General features: G+C 34.8%; 2 protein-coding genes across 2 annotated transcripts; one reads left to right on the forward strand and one right to left on the reverse strand.

Annotated features, from left to right (window-relative positions):
* Window positions 1–10755: 10755 nt before the first annotated feature.
* Window positions 10756–13545, forward strand: LOC111908814 (uncharacterized). The gene is made up of 6 exons (XM_023904613.3): window positions 10756–11161; window positions 11660–11730; window positions 11836–11941; window positions 12333–12465; window positions 12671–12823; window positions 13106–13545. Exons 1-6 carry the CDS (start codon window positions 11070–11072, stop codon window positions 13130–13132), a joined length of 582 nt encoding a protein of 193 aa, XP_023760381.1. The 5' UTR covers window positions 10756–11069; the 3' UTR covers window positions 13133–13545.
* Window positions 13546–13855: 310 nt separating this feature from the next.
* On the reverse strand, window positions 13856–21173 carry LOC111908813 (uncharacterized). Its single transcript, XM_023904612.3, has 17 exons — window positions 19638–21173; window positions 18623–18708; window positions 18365–18499; window positions 18208–18291; window positions 17789–18121; window positions 17526–17680; window positions 17145–17404; window positions 16787–17034; window positions 16466–16681; window positions 16136–16357; window positions 16001–16054; window positions 15619–15684; window positions 15385–15525; window positions 15211–15264; window positions 15085–15144; window positions 14556–15008; window positions 13856–14466 (listed from the first exon to the last, which is right to left on the reverse strand). The coding sequence occupies exons 1-17, from the start codon at window positions 20905–20907 to the stop codon at window positions 14263–14265; spliced, it is 4041 nt and encodes a 1346-aa protein (XP_023760380.1). The 5' UTR covers window positions 20908–21173; the 3' UTR covers window positions 13856–14262.
* Window positions 21174–21726: the final 553 nt, after the last annotated feature.

Consider the following 21726-nt stretch of genomic DNA (forward strand, 5'->3'; position numbering starts at 1 on the left):
TCATGCTTATGGTTTTCATTTTTGGTTTCAGGTACTTCTTCTTCTAAAGGAAAGGAGTCGGTATGATCGCAGCGCATCACACCATGATTTCCGCACATGAGATCTTTGGGAGTTATACTCTAATGTTATGTTATTATGACATGTTTTGACTATTGACATATTGGTTTTGATATGGGATGACACTGTGGATGTTTTCAGACTATTGGTTTTATAATTACTTAATTAAAAATGAAATTTTGGTCTTGAATTTTGGGATGTTACACAAACAGTAAAGCATAACACGTGGGGTTAAAATGTAAGAAATAACAACATACTTGCATTTATTTGTTTTTCATAGCATTCTACTTCCATTTACGCCTATTAAAGTATTGTACTTTAAATTCTTTATCCAAATATAAGAAAGTCATACAAATAAAAAGCTATTATCATTGTTATGGTTGAATATATTTTTTGAAGTATAATGTTTAAGTAGGAAAAAGAAATGAAAGCGCAGTGCTATATTGGTAAAATTTCCAAAGTACATGTCATGTTCACAAAATTTGAAAGTTCAATGATGTAATAAATAAATGAACTCAAAGCTATGTCGAACTCTAACAAAATCATCTTTTGATATCATCATTAGTTGGCTTGCAACCACATTTATCTCTTCGTGAACTCAAATAATAGATATTGGCATACGTATAGTCTACGACAACAGCCTTTTCAAGTTTTATCTCCCTATGAGTCATTCCGCCGAAAAAAGTATAGAAACCATCACATAAAATCAATAAAGAAATGTATTTATTCATACTCCCCATCTACCCACTCAATTAATTGGACTAAGACCTCAAATCGGAATTTTGAAGGAATAATGAAGCCTTTTTTTCCCCATCTAAACTTCCATATTTTCTAACAGCTCTAGCTGAAAAATAAATGAAAGTGTGATTATATGTAGAATAACCCAAATGGTTGCTTATAATTGATATATACCTGAAGAAAAAATTCCACAAATTGATAGGAGGCACCATATCCACCCAAGTCAAAGTATTTTGATGCCTAAAACCATATGTATATGAATCCCCTTTGCCGAAGCATTGGATCACTAGAAAACCACTAGTACCATCAAGACCTAAGCTTACAGTATCAAATCTATTTAGGTCGAATCGAACGTTTCTCTTACCTTTTTGTTAATTTCCAGCAAAGAGATACACACTACATATACGTCAACAGACACTACATCTATGTGAACGAAATCTTTAGAGTAAAGACGTTATTTGAGATGCCTTGAACCACATCCCCCATCGAGAAAAAGAAACGCATCTGCTAAATGTTAGGGTATGGGAGCGATGGTTGTTACCAAAACCCAAATCAAACATGTAACAATCGAACCAGAGCCTTACTTCTCCCAAATCCAAGATCAAACATATCGGATGACACATGCCTTAATCTTACAATACAATTTAATCTAAAACAAAAGAAACAGAAAATTCAAGAACATGTAAATCGCACCTTAATTACGAATATGCTCGAACCCTAGTTTCCTCTTTTGTGTGTCTGTGAGATTTAAGAATACAATGTAAGTTTGACAATTCAATCAATAATGGAAAGGGAATGATATACGGAAGAAATAAAAAATGATATCCGGATTTCACGTTATCGGCGAGATAACAAGTGGACTTCCGATTTTGAAGAACTATAATGTATATTCATAAATTAACTTGATTGTAAAATAGGCGCGAAAAAAATCTAGAAGGGCCTTGAGGAGATGTCATAGGGCAATTAAAGTATCATCTCTAATAAATGAATGTTTTTTTACCATTTGTCACGGTCTCATTCAATTTGTCAAATGTCATTTTATAGTTATTTTGAATTAATTCTTTTTCCACATGTCATTTTATTAGTTTTTTTATTTTATTAAATTTCATATAATATTTTAATATAATAATTGCAATAAATATAGAAATAAATGGATATCAATTTCATTAATAAACTTACATTTTAATTTCAAATTCTCCAAAATTAAATCTCATTAATTTCTTTTATTTGTTTAAATTATTATTTTTAATTTAAAAAAATAAAAAACATTTCAATCATAATAATTTTTTATTTTTTATATTCTTATAAATTCAAAATTCTCAAATATTTTGATCTTTATATTTAACCTTTTTTTTTAAATTAACTCATGTAATATATAAGTCTCACAACTAGTTTCTTTATTACAGTAAACTAGTTTCTTTATTATAGTAGGGGATTAATTGTTCTTTTCAATTAACTTATTGTTTTTAAATTTATTTTATATTAAAGTAATATGTTAAAAATTATATTTTTACCAAAATGTATTGCTATAAGTTTATCCGTTATGACAATGAATAATCTTTCGATTTAAAATTGACAAAATTATATAAATTGTTCATGTGGTTTATTAAAAAAAACCAACTTCAATCCTATTACAAATTTGTTGTCATGTTTTCCTTGTCTTATTTGTGTTATTATTATACTACGTAATAGGCTCTCGTTAATGTGGATTCGACGATATTGATTTTAAAAGTAGATTTATAAATTGTATTATGATCAAAGTTCTAAATAACGTTAGACGTAATTTGGCGGCAATATCAAACCTCAATCTTTTACGAGTTATGGTGAGTCATGTTGTTTGTAAGGCGCGATTTAAGATGGCAATTTTGTATTGAGTTAATATTTTTATATATACTTTTTACTATTATTCATTTATATATATATATATATATATATATATATATATATATATATATATATATATATATATATATATATATGATTTAAGGTGGCATTTTGTTAAAGTTTGGCGTCAAGTACAAGCCTTAGAGTCATGACGAGCTTTTTATAACCTACATTGTGATATCATAGACATATTTGACCTTTAGCTCATAACTCATTGGATACTAAATGTTATAATCAGAAAGAAAGAAAAAAAAAATTGAACAAAAACGTTAAAATCAATATCAAATTGAAAGTTGAATGATATGAACGTAAAGAAAAGATGACTCATTATCGGATTCATCAATGCCAAAACCACAAAAATCAAATGTTGTGTTAGGTTAATAAAGATTTAAATATTGTTGTGTTTTTGATAACTTATCAATAATTCTTATCGAGTCATTATGAATTTGTGATATATTAAATCATTTATGTCATTGTTATCAACGTACAACTGATATTAACATATAAAAATATTAAACAAAACTATTTTATTTAATTATATAATGTAATAAAAGACATACTAATATCAAAAAGTATAGATATACAAATTGTATACTTCCTTATAAAAAAACATTTCAAATATCGTCTAATATATGTATATTGGACGGTTTCTCATAACTTCATCTACAAACTTCCAAAAAACTTGTTTTTTTCCGTTTAAACTATACATCTAAAGCTTTTCAACCATATAAGATACACGATCTTTTAGACTTTTTGATCATTCCAAACTTCTTGTTAAAGTTAGTACAAAAACATAGTTTTTTATGATTTCTTCATCAACACCTCATGTGTCATTAACACCTCCAAATATTTGAACTTTGCACCATCTTCTTTGTCAAACTTTATTTAGCATTTATCTTCTCGGTTGCCCTTCAACAACAAACAAACAAAAAATGAAATGCTTAAAATTGTATAGATCATAAGAAAAAGAAAAATTTTGCTCTTAATGTTAAAAACAATACATATTAATCTAAAGAACACAAACCAAGATAAATATAATAAAGACCGAAATGATGAACAAAATGTGTCAATGTCTTATTTATACACACAATATAATAATTGTCAGTTATATAGGAACAAATTCAAGTTAGAAAACACAAATAATCAAAATATCTCTTTGATTAATAGGAAAATAGCTCAAAACCTATATTGTGTTTTGTGTACAAACCATATATCGGTATCTATACATATATATACTCCTAAACTACCAACTTGTAGAATAAGATTACAATTAGGAAACATGACCAACTTGCCATATTTATTGATTGCTTGGTCTCCAAGTTCCTACGTGACTTAGGATTCCAACAATCACCCCCGAATCTCTAAGTCCTTCTAGAGAATTCTTCGACCCCGATCAAGCTCCGCATTTCCTTGAACTTGGTTCGAGCTAATGGTTTCGTAAGAATATCCGCCCTTTGTTCTTCACCGGGAATGTATTCCACCTCCACTTGTTCCCTTTCGACACAATTACGAATGAAGTGAAACCTCGTGTGAATGTGTTTACTCCTTCCATGAAAAACGGGATTCTTAGTTACTTCGATAGCCGACTTGTTATCAACTCTAAGAATAACTTTCTCTTGTGCTTTGTTCATGATTTCCCCAAGCAAATCTTGAAGCCATATTGCTTGACATGCACTCGTTGTGGCTGCCATGAACTCAGCCTCGCAAGATGATAAAGCAATGGTATCTTGCTTTTGTGAACACCATGTAATTGGTGATGACCCATAGTAGAAAATGTGACCAGTTGTGCTTCTCCCGTCATCCGGATCAACATTGTGACTACTATCACTATAACCAATAAGCCGCTTTTGTCCCATTCTCTCGTACTTGATTCTGTATCCCATTGTTCCTCGTAAGTACCTTAGAATGTGTTTGATTGCACCACCATGTGATTCTCTTGGACTTTGCATATATCGGCTAACAACTCCAACCGCATATGCCATATCGGGTCTTGTTTGCAAGAGGTATCTAAGGCATCCTACCACCTTTCGATATTGTGTTGGGTCGACTTCGGGTTCATCTTCGGCCTTCGACAATTTATTTCCCGGTTCCATCGGTATGTGGGTCGGATTGCAATCATGTAAACCGGCTTCTTTTAAAATACGTTGAGCATATGCTTCTTGGTTTATAGTAATCCCCGATTCTTCTTGCTTAACTTCAATGCCAAGGTAATAAGTTAGTCTTCCAAGATCCGACATCTCAAAGTTCTTGGACATCTCTAATTTGAACCTCTTGATCATGCTCAAATTTGTACCTGTGACAAATAAGTCATCAACATAAATTGCTAAAATTAGCAAGTTAGATCCTTCACATTTCCGGTACACCGATGGTTCTTTCATGCACTTTTGAAATTTCATATTCTTCAAAATCCCATCAAGCTTCGTGTTCCATGCTCGAGGTGCTTGTCTTAGACCATATAGTGCTTTTGTAAGGCGATATACTTTATGCTCGTTGCCTTTCTTTATATAGCCTTCCGGTTGTGACACATAAACAGTTTCTTTTAATTCTCCATGTAAGAATGCTGTTTTTACATCTAAGTGGTGAAGCTCCCACCCATGAGTAGCTGCTAAGGCTATAAGAAATCGAATAGTTTCAATTCGAGCTACCAGGGCAAACACTTCCTGAAAATCAATACCGGGTTGTTGCACGTAACCTTTAGCAACCAACCTTGCCTTGTATTTATTAATGGTGCCATCTGCATTTTTCTTTAATTTGAACACCCACTTGAGTCCAATTGGCTTCACCCCCATAGGTTTGTTCACAAGAGTCCAAGTATTATTTTTGTTTATTGATTTGATTTCTGCATCCATGGCCTTGACCCATTCTGGTTCTTTCTTCGCTTCTTCAACCGATACCGGCTCGTCATTGGTTGTTAGAAGGAGTTCTTCGAGATTGTCAAGATCAAGCTCATAATCTTGAAATCGTCTTAGAGGTACTCTTGCTCTCGAGGGTCTTTGACTTATAGCTCCTTGTTGAACATTATTATTTACCGGACTTGATTGTTGATTATCTTGTACATCCGCTCCGTCTCCAATCTCTTGATCCGATTCAATTGGATCATTGTTTACATCGTTTCCTTGGTTGTTGTTCACATCTTCTCTTGGATAGTCCCATGGTATTATGAATGAACCCGGTTCTTCATTGTTGATTCATGCTTCTTTAATCCAATCCCACCCTTTGGTTTCATCAAAAATAACATCTCGACTCACGATTATTTTTTGTGTTACCGGGTTAAATAACCGGTAAGCTTTCGTACCCGGTTCGGAACCAACATGTACTAGTGGTCTTGATCTTGCATCCAACTTCTTTTGATTAACCGGTTCAACTTTTGCATGTGCTAGACACCCAAATATACGAACATTTTCTAAATTCGGTTTTCTTTTATACAACTTTTCGTATGGAGTTGTATCACCAAGGACTCTTGTGTAAACTCGATTGATTAGATTTGTTGAGTGATTTACCGCTTCTCCCCATAAGTAGTTTGGAACATGCATTGCCATCATTATACTTCGTGTCATGTCCATAAGAGTTCGGTTTCTTCGTTCCACAATTCCGTTTTGTTGTGGAGAGTATGGGGCGGTGAGATTGCGTTTAACTCCGTTTTGCTCACAAAAAGAATTAAACTCGAGTGAGGTAAACTCACCTCCTCGATCACTTCTAAACACTTTCAAAGGCTTTCCAATTTCATTTTCCACCAAAGCTTTGAATTTTTTTGAAGTGTGTAAACGCCTCACTCTTTTCTTTTATGAGATAAATCCACATAAATCGTGAAAAATCATCAATTAGTGTAAAATTGTACCTATTTTGACCCTTGGTTGCCGGCGTGATCGGACCGCATAAATCTCCGTGAACAAGCTCCAATGGTTGTTTCGCTTTGTATGTCGTCATGGTTGGAAAGGACTTTCTCGTTTGCTTGCCGACTAAGCACGATTCACATAATTGATTCTCATGATCTAATTTCGGTAACCCTTTGACTAAACCCTTTTTGGACATCTTTTTCATTGACTCGAAATTGATGTGCCCAAGTCTTGCATGCCATCGCCACGCATCTTCACTTAGTCTTGAATGAAGGCAAATAGGAACTCCAATCTGTAATTTTATTTTATAAAGGCGGTTTGAAGTTCTTTGTACTTTCATTAATAGGCAATTATCGGCATCGTGCATGGTTAAATAGTTGTCTTTCATTCGAATATCACACCCGGATTTAGTTGCTTGTCCGAGACTTATAATATTGTTTTTGAGATCCGGTATGTAGTAAATTTCCGTCATCAGCCTTTGTTGACCTTTCTTGCCTTGGAAAAGTATAGCACCTTTTCCCTTGATTTTTACACACGAGTTGTCTCCAAATTTAACCCTCCCGGTTATGCCTTCGTCAAGCTCGGAGAAAAATGACCGGTTCCCCGTCATGTGATTGCTCGCCCCATTATCCAAATACCACACATCGTTTTCTTGTGAGTCGTATCGAGACGGTATCACCTTCTCTTCATTCAAAAACACGGTCTCATGTAAAAATACGGCATCGTCGGTATCGTCATATTCAACAAAATTACTTTCTTGTAATTTTTTGATTCGGTCTGGACATTGAGACGCGAAGTGGCCCGGTTTATCGCACTGGTAACAAATAATTTTGGATCGGTCCTTTTTTGGTTTACTATTTGGATCAGAATTGAAATTGGGCTTACTATTGGATCGACTACTATTTGTTTTTCTTTGGGCCTGTTTTGCTTTAGACCCAGATCCACTTGACATATTAGACCCACAGGATCCGGATCCAGATCCACTCGACCCGTGTATATTGTTCCCAGTCGTACCAGTTCCTGGATTAATTGCTTTCCCTTTTCTTCTCCAGCTTTGATTCCCACTGTCGACAAACAGCGCTTTAGATCCTTCACTGCTCTCATCCGCCTCCTTCACCCTCTCCTTGTATGCTTTCAATCGTCCGACGATGTCCTCAAATTCGACTGTCTTCAAATCAAGAACCTGCTCAAGTGATGCGACAATGTGAAGAAACTTCCTCGGTGCGGATTTTAGTAGCTTCTTCACCATCTTTGATTCTTCGATGGTTTCACCCAGTGACGCCGATTGAGAGGCGATTTCTGATAATTTCCCGGCGAAGGAGTCGATTGATTCTTTCTCTGCCATTATTAATCTGTCAAAGTCGGAATTTAGGGTTTGAAGTCTGGCTTCTTTCACCCGGTCGGCTCCAACGTGCCTCGCTTTGATCGAGTTCCAGAGGGCTTTTGCCGAATCGACATCTCCCAACTGCATAATCAAGGATTCCGGTATCGCTTGGTACAACAATCCAATTGCCAGGTAATTTTTTTCTTCATTCTCTTCTGTTCCAGGGTCAATCACACTCCAAGCCTTATGAATTCTTAAGACTACCTTCATTCTCAGTGACCAGACCGTGTAATTTGTGGAATTCAACATGGGACAAGCAACTGAAGTTGACCCAGTTTCCTTCACAATCACAGGAGCTGATCCTCCCTCACCCCCTGCATCAGTCATGTTGGCCTTGCTTGTCAACAGATAAAGAATTTGATCTCACAGCTTCTTGACTCAAGCTCTGATACCAATTCAAGTTAGAAAACACAGATAATCAAAATATCTCTTTGATTAATAGGAAAATAGCTCAAAACCTATATTGTGTTTTGTGTACAAACCATATCTCAGTATCTATACATATATATACTCCTAAACTACCAACTTGTAGAATAAGATTACAATTAGGAAACATGACCAACTTGTCATATTTATTGATTGCTTGGTCTCCAAGGTCCTACATGACTTAGGATTCCAACATAAAAGGTGTTACCGTAGTCTGCATACCCCTTAATCTCGCAACATCCTCATTGTATGGTGTGGTGGGAGTACACCCACAAGTCCTAATGATCTTGAGAATTTATTTTTATCTTTTCGGCTTCGTATACATATTCAAAATGATGAAATTTGTTTAATATGGGATTGATCGGTTTATGGAATCTCACACGATGAAAAATGATGTGTTAGCCGAAAATTAGAATCTCATACGATCAGTTCAAGTTTAAGAAAACTTATGGCTAAGAATCGTGTTCCCCAATACAAATGAATCAAAGAATTTGATTTCTATTTGTGATATATATGTTCGAAGTTTGAGATGGTGTTGTTATTATCACAGTCACGTTCTACAATGAAACTTGTAGGTCACGTTCATTATAAACATGGAGGAAATTGTATTCAAATCATTGAAAGTGACATACAAAGTGTCTCTTTGTTTAGTGAATACGTTATCGGCAAGTGTCATCGTTTTCAATCTTTTATTTTGTGTAAAAGCAAGATGATACGTAGAGCATATCATTATTTGAAGAAATTGACTCTTGTAATGCAATTGATTTCTAAGTTTCCTTTATTTTTTTGAGGACTTTTCGCTTGGTAGCCAAGATTTTTAATTAGTTTTTTAAAAGGGTCTAGAGGGTTGGGTCTAAAAAGGGAAAGTGGTGGGAGAGGGGAAGTAACTTAACGCTAGATAGGGGAAGTATGGAGGGAGGGGTTGGGATAGGGTGCTGGTGAGACCTTTTATGAAATAAAATAACAAAAACAAAAATAAAAAAGCAACAAAAATGGTAAAATATTTACAGACACACTTAATGCTATATTTTTAATGGGACTATAGATAAAAACCAACCACGCAATAACAAAACCGCAAATATTGTCTGTGTAAAGAAATTCACAAAAAAAATATTGAAGTTAAGCCCTTTTTTTGTAAATCGGATGTACCATTTATGAAATTTTGTGTTTAAAATTTGATTACATAATATGATACATTATAATAAGTTTTTCTAATATGTTGAGATCTAATAGAATATCCAATTAAATATCTTGATGATGTGACAAAAATATATTTAAATGAATTGTTTATAAATGATACGCTATTTTGTAAACAAGCCTATGACATATTTGCACTGTTGACGTTATTTAATACATGGAGTCCGGATTGATCCTAAGGATTTAAATATCTTCAAATGTTTTGGACGAGCCAAAAAAAACACCATTGCTATTATAAGTTTTTGATTTTTAAATAAATATATATACATATATAATATAACAAAAAAATTAGGCCATTTGCAGCTGTCTATTTTGTCCTCCCTCAAAACTCCATGGATGGAGTAATTGTAGAGATAATCTTGATGATGAATTATTCAACCGAGTGGTTACAAGCCAACTAATGATAAACTTGTATTTTTCTTATATTTTTATGCATGCTTTTGACTGTGTTAGGAACTTATTGATATAATAAGTGGACTTTTATACGTTGATGCATGTTGTTTTGTAAGAATAATAATTGAATTTTTATGAAAATATTTTTATATATTCAGTTCATTAACGATTAAGGTATAATTTTATTTTTTCAACATAAATAACAAAAACCTTGTAGCTGTTTATACATTTGGGGTTTTATCCGTTAAATAAATCGACAACCGGTCATGATAGAATTTTTTTTAAAGAAAATGTCATTGTTAGCTAACAAATTATAGTTTTTTTGGTTTAGTTGGTCCATTTGTTTATTCTATGTGTTCCAACTTTCAAATTATTATAATATTTTAATATAACTATTTGCTCCAAAATAAAAGGGTTATCCAATAATAGTTTCTTACCTTCTAACATCTCAAATGAACCATAACTACCACCAATAAGGATAAGCATAGCATTATTTGATTTTAACTAATTATCTAATTACATATTCTATGTAATAGTTTTAAACTTTGTATATACTCATTACATATACTGGTTCAGTTCAATTATAAATTTATAATTGAGACGATTTTACAATAAACCAAAACCGCATCATTTGCATACCAAATGGAAATCAAAAACCACACTACACACCGCTTATCAAACTAGAGAATCGGTCAAGGGATGGTTTTGTAAACATGGCACAAATATAAGGGCTAAACATAAAACTACAATATTTTCGTCTGCCAGACGAACATTATGGCCCAATGGAATGCGACGCAAAGATTCGATTATTGATTTATTAATGAAAAGCAACAAAGAATAAATAAAGAAAATCCAAACACAAAACCCAACTGGATCGAGAAAAGATTCAAAGAAATCGACCGACTTTACAGAGAGGTTTACGTTTACTATACTCTTATTCTTTGTGAAATTGTAGGTATAGAAGAAGTCGGTTCATCCAATCTGAATTCAAATTCGACGCTTTCGTCGCGATCATTTTTAAAGTCAATCAGTCGTTTGATTGAAAACCGCGTGTTTTGATTAAGAAACAAACATTTGGTCTCATGTTTGATTCATCGATCTAAGAAGAACTTCAAAGCAAAACGAACTAGCATAAATTATATTAGTTTTTAGCAATGGCGGATCTGCTTAGAAGGTCTGGATTACAAGGAGTCGGCACATGGTTAAACAAGAAGGTCGTCGAGCCCTTTGTGGAAATCCTTAGCAGGTTAATTCTCAGCTCTTTCTTTTTTCGTTTATGTTATCATTTCTATTTGTTTTCGAAGAAATCTGTTGCAGGTTATCTTGATGTTGTACTTTTTTGCTTCATTTAGACTAGATTTAACTTGATGTTTTAAGATCTCAACACCGTAAACATTCTTAAATTTCAATTATAGCTGTCATTTTGTAACCTGCACTCTCAAATATCCTTGATATGCATGAATTTTGAAGATAATATCCCCAAATTGACAGGAAATGTGTTTGATTTCAAGGTCTATATATGAATTACAAGTACTGTTAAAGATTAAAATTTAGAACGAATTCAAAGACTTATACCCTTGCTGCAATTAACAAAATGAATCGATCCATGGGAAATCATTGGTTCTCATCATAGAAACAATCGATTTGCAAAATTAGGGTAATCTTTGAAGACTTCCATACTTAACTCCCAAAGATGACAGGTATTGGTGTCAAAATTATTGATAATATTGCACTTTGCTTTTAGGGGAGCAGAGCCTAAGCAATTGGCATTCTCTACAGCTCTTGGCATTACATGTGGAGTGTTTCCAATTGTTGGTATGCTCTTGATTCAACTTTTACAGAAATAAATCAATTTCAATTTTAATGATTATGTAGTGAAATCAAATCCTAATTATGATGTGTGTTTTTTCCTCACAACAGGAGTGACTATGTTTCTCTGTGTATTGGCAATAGCAGTGCTTGGAACTTCTATCAATGCTCCCACTGTGATGCTAGCCAATTTTGTTGCTACTCCAATAGAACTAAGGTCAAGTATTATTATTAATTTATCTAAACAATTACTTTGCAAAAAAAGGTTATTTATTTGAATCTGTTTTTTACACTTCTTGTAATGGAATTGATGAGGTGTTTGGAATGCTCTTAATCTTGATAGAGGGACATTTCTTGCTAATAGTCTAATAAAATTGTTTGACGATTTGTCAGTATCTAATATAAACCAAAATTAGTACTACCAGTCTAAATTGTAATAAGGATCAAGGCAAACAGGTAATGTTAACATGAAAACTTTCCAAGAATGGAAAATTACAATCTATATGGACATGGCATAAAGAGAAAGCGTTATAATTTCTATGGGACAATGAAAGTAGTTGATAATTGTTAAAAGCTATGATATGCAGTGTTCTGATATATGTGTATAGTTTGATGATAGTGTTCTTACGCTTTGGTGAATATCTCACGGGTGGAGATCATTTCTCTTTAACCTCCGATGCTTTAAAGAAGGTATTGACCGGAAAAGCTTCAAAGGAGATCCTACTAAGCATTGCTCACGCGGTAAGTTCAACGTTGTAATCTTATTCCCTTAGGTCCCACTTGTTACACAAGACAAGACAGACTGACTAATACTGATACTGATGTCAATGAGACAAAACTTGCAATTTTTTGTCTCATCCTTCTGTTCTGTCATGTCATGTCATGTCAGGTGTAGCAGATGCGGCTTTATTAATTTGATTGATAACTTGTTGACAAATATGTGCAGTTGTTGGGGTGGTTCGTTATGGCCCCGTTTATCTTGGGCATATTATATGTTGTATTAGTACCGTGTTTCACCATGTTGGTGCGCAAGTTTAGTACGGGTGGGTTGAGCCCAAAGAAGGATGATGCACCATCTTACACTGAAGTAATGCTTAAGGTAAGGGGTGTTTGATTTGATGTTGTATTAATGAGGGAATTTGAAGATAAAGGAAAAAAAGACTATGTTATTTGCTTCATTCTCTACTTGTATATTAACATCTTCTAGTGAGTTGCTTCATAGATAAAAGAGTTTCAAAGTTAATGAAGGTCAAAATCGAATAAATTCGGCTATTCTTGTTGATAAACTTGATATAAAATTGGATTAATGGACTTTAAATATGTGATTGATGAATTTTTATATAAATTTGCATTTGAAAAGAATTTAATGACGTTTTTTAAGGACAACGATATATCCGCTCAAGGTTGATTTTTGGCAATTCCAACTGGGGTATGCCACTTTGGCCCCAAGAAGTATCATGTGACAGCGACATGTTTGGATCATGAAACTTACAATGTTAGCAAGTACTTTGGGGGACCTCAGATTGTGAGTCAGTGTTGAACTTGAAGTCGGGTGTGTTATTCGTGTAAACCACCAATTGGCATTGAGAGGCGACATCGATATATAAGTTTGTTGGTTATCTAGAAAGTTGTCAAAAATTGAATTAGGATTGTAAGTAATGTTGGTGATAGCATATTGAAGTAATTAAAATGAAGCAAATGATCAAAGGAATGTTTATAGGATTTAGTGAGAAGCAATTGGAGATTAGGGGTGTAAATGTGTATGTATGTATAAAGGCAAGCTCAGAATAAATGTAAATGTGTTTTCTCCTGTTCATAAAATCTCAAACTGGGTTGATGCGGACTTTAATCCAAAATGGATAAACTGGAGACATAAACCAGACAACATTAAGCAACACAAACCCAACACATAATTTGCTGACAATGGTTTGTATCGGAGATTTCCAAATTATACGTTGAACTTGGTGAGGTTTTGGATGACAAAAAACTTTAAAACAACGTGAAGAGATTCATTCACAATCTGTTTTCCTTTCAGAAGACATGAATGGATGATGAAAAGATAGCCCTAGAAAACCTATGCTGCTTCAGTCAAATTAAAACCATTGAGAAACAATGCGGAGGAGAAACAAGAGAAAAAGAAATGCTCTCTTTTGTTTTTTCTTATGTTGTGCAATTGCTATGATCTGATCACTATAGCACTAGTATCATCTTATCTCTCTATGTACACCACTTTACAACTGCACTGCAGCCTGCAGCCAATATCTTTCTATAACATTACAATAACCAACCAACCAAAAAAAAAATCTAAAAGTACCACCACCACCAACCACTACAACAAATCAACAAAACCCACTCACTTCATCATAATACTGTACAGGTTTCTTCTCTTCTCTTCTCTCTTCCCAATGAGAATGAATATACAACATCATCAGAAAAATAAAAAAGCACAACTTTTAATCCCCTTTTCCCTTCATCTGCAAACCACGAGAAAAGTTGTCCAAAAAAAAAACCTGTGATGACCCAAAGGGTCTTATATATCTATCCATCTTGTCCTGAATTTTCCTCAGACGATGCGGATGCTACTTTGGGTGTGGGGGCCACAGCAGCAGGAACTGTTTCATTCTCATTCTCATTTGAGAGGACACGAATTGGAACATAAACAAATCCTTTTGGCAAGCGTTGGTTCCTCATGGTTGCTTGATCTGATGTCATCACCAGCTCTTTCTCAAAAGTCTCTGTATGCTGTCCACCACAATTTCAAATTTCCAAGCATCAAGGGAAGGGCATTTACGTCTTTTGTACAAAAACAAAAACAAATATTTTATATTTACCTTTCCATGCCGGAAAAACTTGTCCCCATCATCAGTAGAGGTAGAAATCCGGGAAGCCACAGATGAGGGTCTAATTGGGATTTGTTTTCCAGAAAGCATCGGCCTTACATTCACAGAAGGGACCTGTGTAAAGATTTGAGAGGTTGAACTGTCGTCTGTTTTTTGATCGTTGTCCATTGCCGCAATGGGAAACCTAATTCGGCGTTTTCCGGCAACGGTGGTGGTGCTGTCGATTGTGATGTCATCGGATCTTTGGATGATGGTTTCACTGCATGATTTGTAGCTGTTTGTGTATCCTCCTCTTAAGGAAGTTGTAGCGGATTCTGAACTGACATCTGGCGACACAAAACCAGTGCAAACCCCACGGGTGGGTATTATGCATGATGATGAAGATGAAGATACTGACTCCCTGTTCCAACGAAGCATGTCATGTGAACAAATCACCAATTCACGCTGCAATCATCAATAGAATCCCATCAGTTAGTTAGTGTATGTGTGTATGTATAAGCAGCAAACAATGTGGCTTTACCTTCAATTTCTCACGTCTGATGATTCTTTCACAGATGAGGCGTAATCTCTCTAATTCAACCTGCGAAAAAAAAAATCATGATTTTGGATTCAAATAATGTTTTTTATAAACAGCAATGTAACTTACCCTGACTTTCTTGAGGGAATTCCATTCTTCTACTCCATGTTTTTGAGTCTCGGCCTAGAATAAACAGCAAATAAGGTATACTTAGAAAATAGTATCAAAAAAATAGAAACAGAATAACAAGGTCGACATTGAGTGATATTATGGTAAATATTAATAATAATAATATACTATTACCTTTGTCCTCTCCACCTGGCTGTGCTTCTCACAGTAAGCCTTGTGTTGTATTTTTCCACCACTAGTTCTCACGTTCATGAAGAAGCCAGCACTCTTGCCACAAGTGGGATGAAATGTGCTTTGACAGTGACCATAATTGCACTATCGGATACGATTAATTATTAAAATTAAAGTCCAAAGAAAAAGGGAAAAAAAATTGAGATTGAGAAAACTCTTATTAATCTCTTCAACAACCTTTATACAGGCGCCAACTTTGCGGCTGCAAACAAGGCAAACATCGTTCCCTCTGGAGATTGTCTCCTGGAATTGACACATGACATGAACATAAGACAACACAGATTATAATATCTAGGGACTAAATTCAATGTACTTTCATTTATTTGTGTATCTTAGCAATCTGCTTTTGTTTCTCCCTATTGCAGCATTTTACTTTCAACCTTTTTCCTATTAGGACATTTTTCTTTGGAAAGTTAACCCAATTATAGCAATGAAAATTGTATAAAAAGTATGTAGTTATTTCTTGCATTAAACTAGTCATATCCAAGCAGGATCTTTAATTCACTTGAAAGGTGCACTAGTTTCCTCTAAATAAACATTTATTATACACTACACATACCATGCCCTGAATGGGTTTCAGCTGTCCCCTTCTGAAAGTTGATTCTAGAACCCACTACACCAAAAAATCTATATATTAATCACCATATAATACAAAAGGAACACAAGTAAGAATCATAATCAAAGAATATATTACCTCAGCACAGAAGGCATGGACCCATTGACCATCAGTTGACTTCCTAAAAGCACCAGTAGTGCCACCACATAAGCAACATTCCGCCACACGAGACAGCTTCTCTGAGTAACTGAAAGATGGGACCCCCCTGCTTCTAGAAGACGATGAATCTTCACATAACTCACAGAACCATGGACCTGTAGAATCTTTGACACTACGATAACAATCTATGTGAACTGCAACCTGTTGTTACCAGATAAAATATTTAAATACAGTTAGGAGGATAAACAGGGAAATATAGAAAAAAAAGATTAAAAAACTGTTCATTCCAGTATTTAAGGTTAAGCTGACCTTGCAACTAGAACATATAATAACTGGATTCAAAACTGTTTCCTCCCGTCTGCAAACGTCACAAACCCTAGAATGCCCTTTGTAATCTAAACTTGATGGTGAAGAATCAATGTTCATTTCAGGTGGGGTCCACATTACAGACAATTTCGGGTGTGTTTCCTTTGGTTGTGCATGAACTGCAGATCTTCCTCCAAAAGCTTTTATCTTCAACTTATTCTGAACACAATATAAGAATCATTAAGTTTCATTAAGACAATGAAAGTACATCAATACTTGTTGCATTTAACTCTACTATTATTTAACAAAATGAGAGTCAACTACCTCATGGTGAGCGGATTCTTCAAGTGTATCTTTCCTGAAAGATGAAAGCCTGGAAGAAGCTGCAGCAGCAGCAGTTGCAGCTGCAAGAACAGCCTGGGCTTCCTTGTGCCTTCTCTCTTTTCTCCCCTGTTTCTTGACTTCTCTAAGCTCAGAAAGATATTGGCTCACCAACACAGCATCCCAGTTTCGTTTTCTTAGTGTCTCAATCTCTTCTGGAAGAATCTTGATCACCTTTGAAATCAAATCATCTACACAATAAAAAAATAAAAAAAAAAACATCATCTCAAAGTTAACGAATTTGGCACTGCAAGATGAAGATGTAAAATCCCTAAATGCAGAAGAGGATAAAGAAAGAGACCACTTAGGTGTTTTCTTGAAACTGCATTGCAAAGTAGGTGATGCTGATAGTAAACCAGTTCTCCTTCCAATTCATCAATCGGAGACATGTTTATGAGCTTAGTTTTGTCTGAGTCACAACTCGACTCAGTAGAGGGTGAATTTTGATTTTGGGAAATGCATGGTAAGGCGTCTTCTTTGTCAGCATTGATTTTGGACAAAACTTGATTTTGCAGGAGTATAAGTGGATGGACATACGAATCATGTAAAGCTTCTGTTCTACTGCATTACCAGATATCTAGATATTGGTACAAGTCATACAAAATAAATAAAGTACACTAAAACATCCAACCTTCTTATTTTGATACTTAGTAAGTTGCAATGATTAAATTTCCAGACTTACATGGTATCAGAGGTGTCATTCATAGCATTCAAACAATCATGGTTCCCAAGATTGGAATTCACCCTGGTATCACACTTAGATTCTATAGCCTCAGTTTGACCACTGTCAGAATTATTGACCAACAGATCAGAAGCAGGACAGGATTCTGCTGATATCTGCAGGAAAAAAAAAAGTAAAAAGTTATTGTTAGATGCTCAAAGCCACCAACATTCTATAATCATCAACATAAGATTACAAAGTTGATTCTGTAAATATGTGAGAACCTTTTCTTTAGAATCTGGAGAAGACTCCTCAAGTCCACCATTTTTATCCCCATCCATAACAACCCCATCATCTCCAGAACTCCTTTTAAGAGACAATATAAGACTGTTATCCTTCAAAACCCTAATATTTCCTTTAGTTCTCCTCCAATGTGGTGCTGACTTAACAGGAGAATTCCCCACATTGTTTTCTAATGCTACAGATTCTTTCTCAACCTTGGATATGCATGGAGACATAAGTTTAAGCTTCAAGTTTTTCTGCAACCCACCAACATGAGCATGGCTTTTTAGCCATTTGACTATTCTTCCATGCAAGTCAGGAGGCAAGCTGTCATCCTGCAATAACCAAGAATCCCATAAAACAAAGTTCTTCATCTCAGAATCTTTCATATGATATTGCTAAGAGATAAATATGGCATTACAGCAAGATTTGATGCCAACAAGTTAGCAGAAACATTAATCTCTGAAGCCACATCTTTCAAATTGACTTTTCCTCGTTCAATCAACTACAGAATCAAGGGTAGAGTTGTTACACATGAAGTTTTTAAGAAGGATATGTTTCGAAAATATTTATTGTACCTTCTTCAGAAGTAGAGTGAAATTAGAATAATCATTCACTTTCACATCTTCAACTCCTACAGAAAGGTTTTCCAGATGTGGGCTATGATCTTTTTGGGGTCCAGAATGCTTTAAGCAAAAAGCTCGTAACTCAACCTATGTAAATTAGCAAAAAGAAAAAGGTGAAAAGAAAGCATTTCACAACAGGTTTTGATGTATAATAATTGTGGCAACAGAGACTTTTTTGTTCTAGTTTCAATGGAGGATGAATGAACTTACATCATCACATCCGAATTTCCCCCAGATTTCCATTCTGTGCTTTGCTTCCCTTGCACATACAGGATGGAAAGAAGTTCGACAAGATCCTATTGAAGTACCAAAAATGAAAGATATTATAGTTAACTTTTAATGAAATAATATGCAGGGGGTTATATATTTTCTATTGTAATTAATCTTGCGAAAATTGCACATACTTTATGCACAACCCTTCCTTTATAATGTTGTTTCATAATCATATTATATGTCACTGTATCTATATATTATAATATTTGCCCTGAAAAACTCAACAGTAATGCTACTTTTTCTCAACTTGTAAGTCTAGTTTTCTTTATTCTATAGGCTGGAATTGTTCAAGCTGGTTATCATATTTTTTAAGCACAGTAAAAGTGAAAGAAAAGCATACAGCTTCACTCTTCACAGCATTCTACAATCCCAATAGATCAAGTTATGTAGTTGATATTTGGCAGATACTGAGATTTGTTTGCTAATTAGAATCAATGATTGTTCAATATGTTACAAAAATACATAAATTTGACTTTGCAAATCTTGTTTTTTGCACAAATTACCCTTTACTTGCACACATTACCCTTTAATTTGCGGCCTTCAAATACATACAAGTCGAAATAAAAATGCTAGGCCAAAATAGTTTGTTTTTTTTTCCATTTATATGCCCTAACTTTAGTAAGGGAGACAGAGCATCGTCTTTTGAAGATCAATATACACAAATAAACCAGATTAGACCAAGAGTTTAGGATGTAGTCAAACATGTAGTATTCCCTTTAATTAATTTAAATCCCCAAGTACACTCCACATAGAACAGGTAGAAACACAAAGCCTGATAGAATCGTTTGGAACTTTGGATATACTATAGTGCCAAAATTTACTGCTGAAAGAATTATTGCATTGCAGTTATAGTATGCATATGTAACAACAATAGACAAACTTCAATCATATGATGTACTACTGCACCATTGAAAAAGGAAGAGTGAAACTGATGTGACAAGTGACAACATACCATAACTGCAACGAACACAGGCACCACACTTCACCTTGCATATATAACAAATTAACTTCTTCTGCGTCTCCTTGATACCCTCAATGTTCATTATCGGCTCCATGCTTTTGGTGTCTTCTATGTAGACCTCAGGCATCCACTGACAACAAAACAAATGAGCAAACTCCATGAGACCACCCTCATCATTCCCAGCACCTCTCTTGCGCACAGGCTTTAGAGCACCACCCTGCTGTGGGCAAAGCAGGCAATGGCTATCGGTGCTTTTATCTTCATCCCTCTTCAGTCTACACCAAGAACATACCCAACAACCAGCTTCATCGTCTTGTTGCACACCATAACATCTCTGATGTACTGCTACACCACAAGACGTGCAAACAATCAATCTGTTCAACTGGTTGCCTGTGTCGCCCAGGCTGCAATAATGACAGGATGTAGATGGCCCTTGGTCATGGTCTTTAACTGGAAGAGCAACAAATAGCTTTTCTAAGCCTGCTTCGCCACCCAAGATTTTTCGCTTCTTAGAAGGGCGCTCAGATGTCAGATATATCTTACTTCGAGAACCTAAAAGCCATTCTACTCCACTAGAGGACTGTGGTAAAGAACAGGCAGTGTCATCTTCTTGTTGGTTATTTGAAATTTCATTAGCACCTGTGTCATCTACTTCCATGAAGTGGTTAGCATCCTGCTCCTCCCCAGCAGCAACAACCACCCCACTATGATTATTTGTTTCGTTATTATTTCCAGGATACGGAATTGAAATAAACTTGTTGTCCCTAAAAGAAGAAGCATCATTTAACCTCTCAATATCATCCACCTTCAATTCCCTAAAGTAATCCTCTGTTTCAGACCAAACGGTGGTCCCACGAGATTTCTCCTGTCTGGAAGAGGACTTGTTTTTCTTGGTGTCTGAGCCCAAATGGGACTTCTTATGGCGTTTACGACTATCAGAATGTTTGGACAAACAGGTTGCCAAACCACCAGGAAGCGTCGATACAATAGCTGAGCTCTTCTTCTGACCATCCTCCAAATCAAAAGGAGAAAGAACAGCAAGGGCCTTACAAGCCTGCGCGTAAAAATCAATCCCTACTAGTCGAGCCAGTGGTGCGTCTTTATCTTCCGGTGAAAACTTGGTCGGAACCCTAGAAGTAGAAACTGGGCAATGTTTTTCCTCAGTGCCGCAACCTCCGTTGGCACTTCTACCCATCATCTTCCTCAGCCCCTGACATGGTCCTTTGGTCATTTCACCAAACCACCACCGTCCATGCAGCATTCCATTTGTCAACAAAAATTATTCGTAACCCTAACCCTAATTTTGAAAACCCCTAACCCTATCTTCAAATTGGTCACACAGGGCAGGATCTTGATAAAGTTGGTTGGTTGGTTGGTTGGTTGGTTGTGTAGAGAGAAAGAGAGGGAATTCGCGGCTAAGAGAGGAGGGGGACGGGGGAAGGGGCTAGGGTTTTCTGTTATTCGCGATTTTGGATCCGTCCTTGTTCTTGATAAAGTGGGTGGGGTGGGGGTAATGGTAATTGGTATCCCCTTTTGCAGTTCGATATCGCTGTCTATTTTTATATTTATTTATATTTTTTATATTAAATATTAAATTAATAACACGACCCGCAAAATCTTTCACGGAAATTAAAATATGAAACAGAAAGGGAATCATCACTCCCTCAGACCGACTCTTGTAGCAATGCTATTAAAATATTTAATATTTATCTTGCTTATAATAAACATATTTAATATTTATCTTGGTTATTAAATATTTTAATAACTAAAATATTTTTTTATAATAATATATTTAAGAAAATTGAGTAAATAACTAGGTGATTATGGCAATCTAATGGATATTTATCTTGGTTATAATAAACATATTTAATATTTATATTGGTTATTAAATATTTTTATAACTATAATAATTTTTTATAATAATATATTTAAGAAAAATGAGTAAATAACTAGGTGATTATGGCAATCTAATGGATATTTATCTTGGTTATAATAAACATATTTAATATTTATCTTGGTTATTAAATATTTTAATAACTAAAATATTTTTACAATAATATATTTAAGAAAATGGAGTAAA

Source organism: Lactuca sativa, chromosome 6 (assembly GCF_002870075.4).
Source record: "Lactuca sativa cultivar Salinas chromosome 6, Lsat_Salinas_v11, whole genome shotgun sequence".
NCBI classification, from domain to species: Eukaryota; Viridiplantae; Streptophyta; class Magnoliopsida; order Asterales; family Asteraceae; genus Lactuca; species Lactuca sativa.

Bases quoted from the DNA above. Each gene is read 5' to 3' on its own strand.
- LOC111908814 (XM_023904613.3), top strand. From the start codon at position 11,070: ATGGCGGATCTGCTTAGAAGGTCTGGATTACAAGGAGTCGGCACATGG. The intron at 11,942-12,332 runs GTCAAGTATTAT...ATATGTGTATAG, and splicing joins GCTACTCCAATAGAACTAAG to TTTGATGATAGTGTTCTTAC. The intron at 12,466-12,670 runs GTAAGTTCAACG...AAATATGTGCAG, and splicing joins TACTAAGCATTGCTCACGCG to TTGTTGGGGTGGTTCGTTAT.
- LOC111908813 (XM_023904612.3), bottom strand. From the start codon at position 20,907: ATGCTGCATGGACGGTGGTGGTTTGGTGAAATGACCAAAGGACCATGT. The intron at 16,055-16,135 runs GTAATATATTCT...TTTTTGGTGTAG, and splicing joins TCCATGCCTTCTGTGCTGAG to TGGGTTCTAGAATCAACTTT. The intron at 15,009-15,084 runs GTAAAGCCACAT...TGATGATTGCAG, and splicing joins TCAGACGTGAGAAATTGAAG to CGTGAATTGGTGATTTGTTC.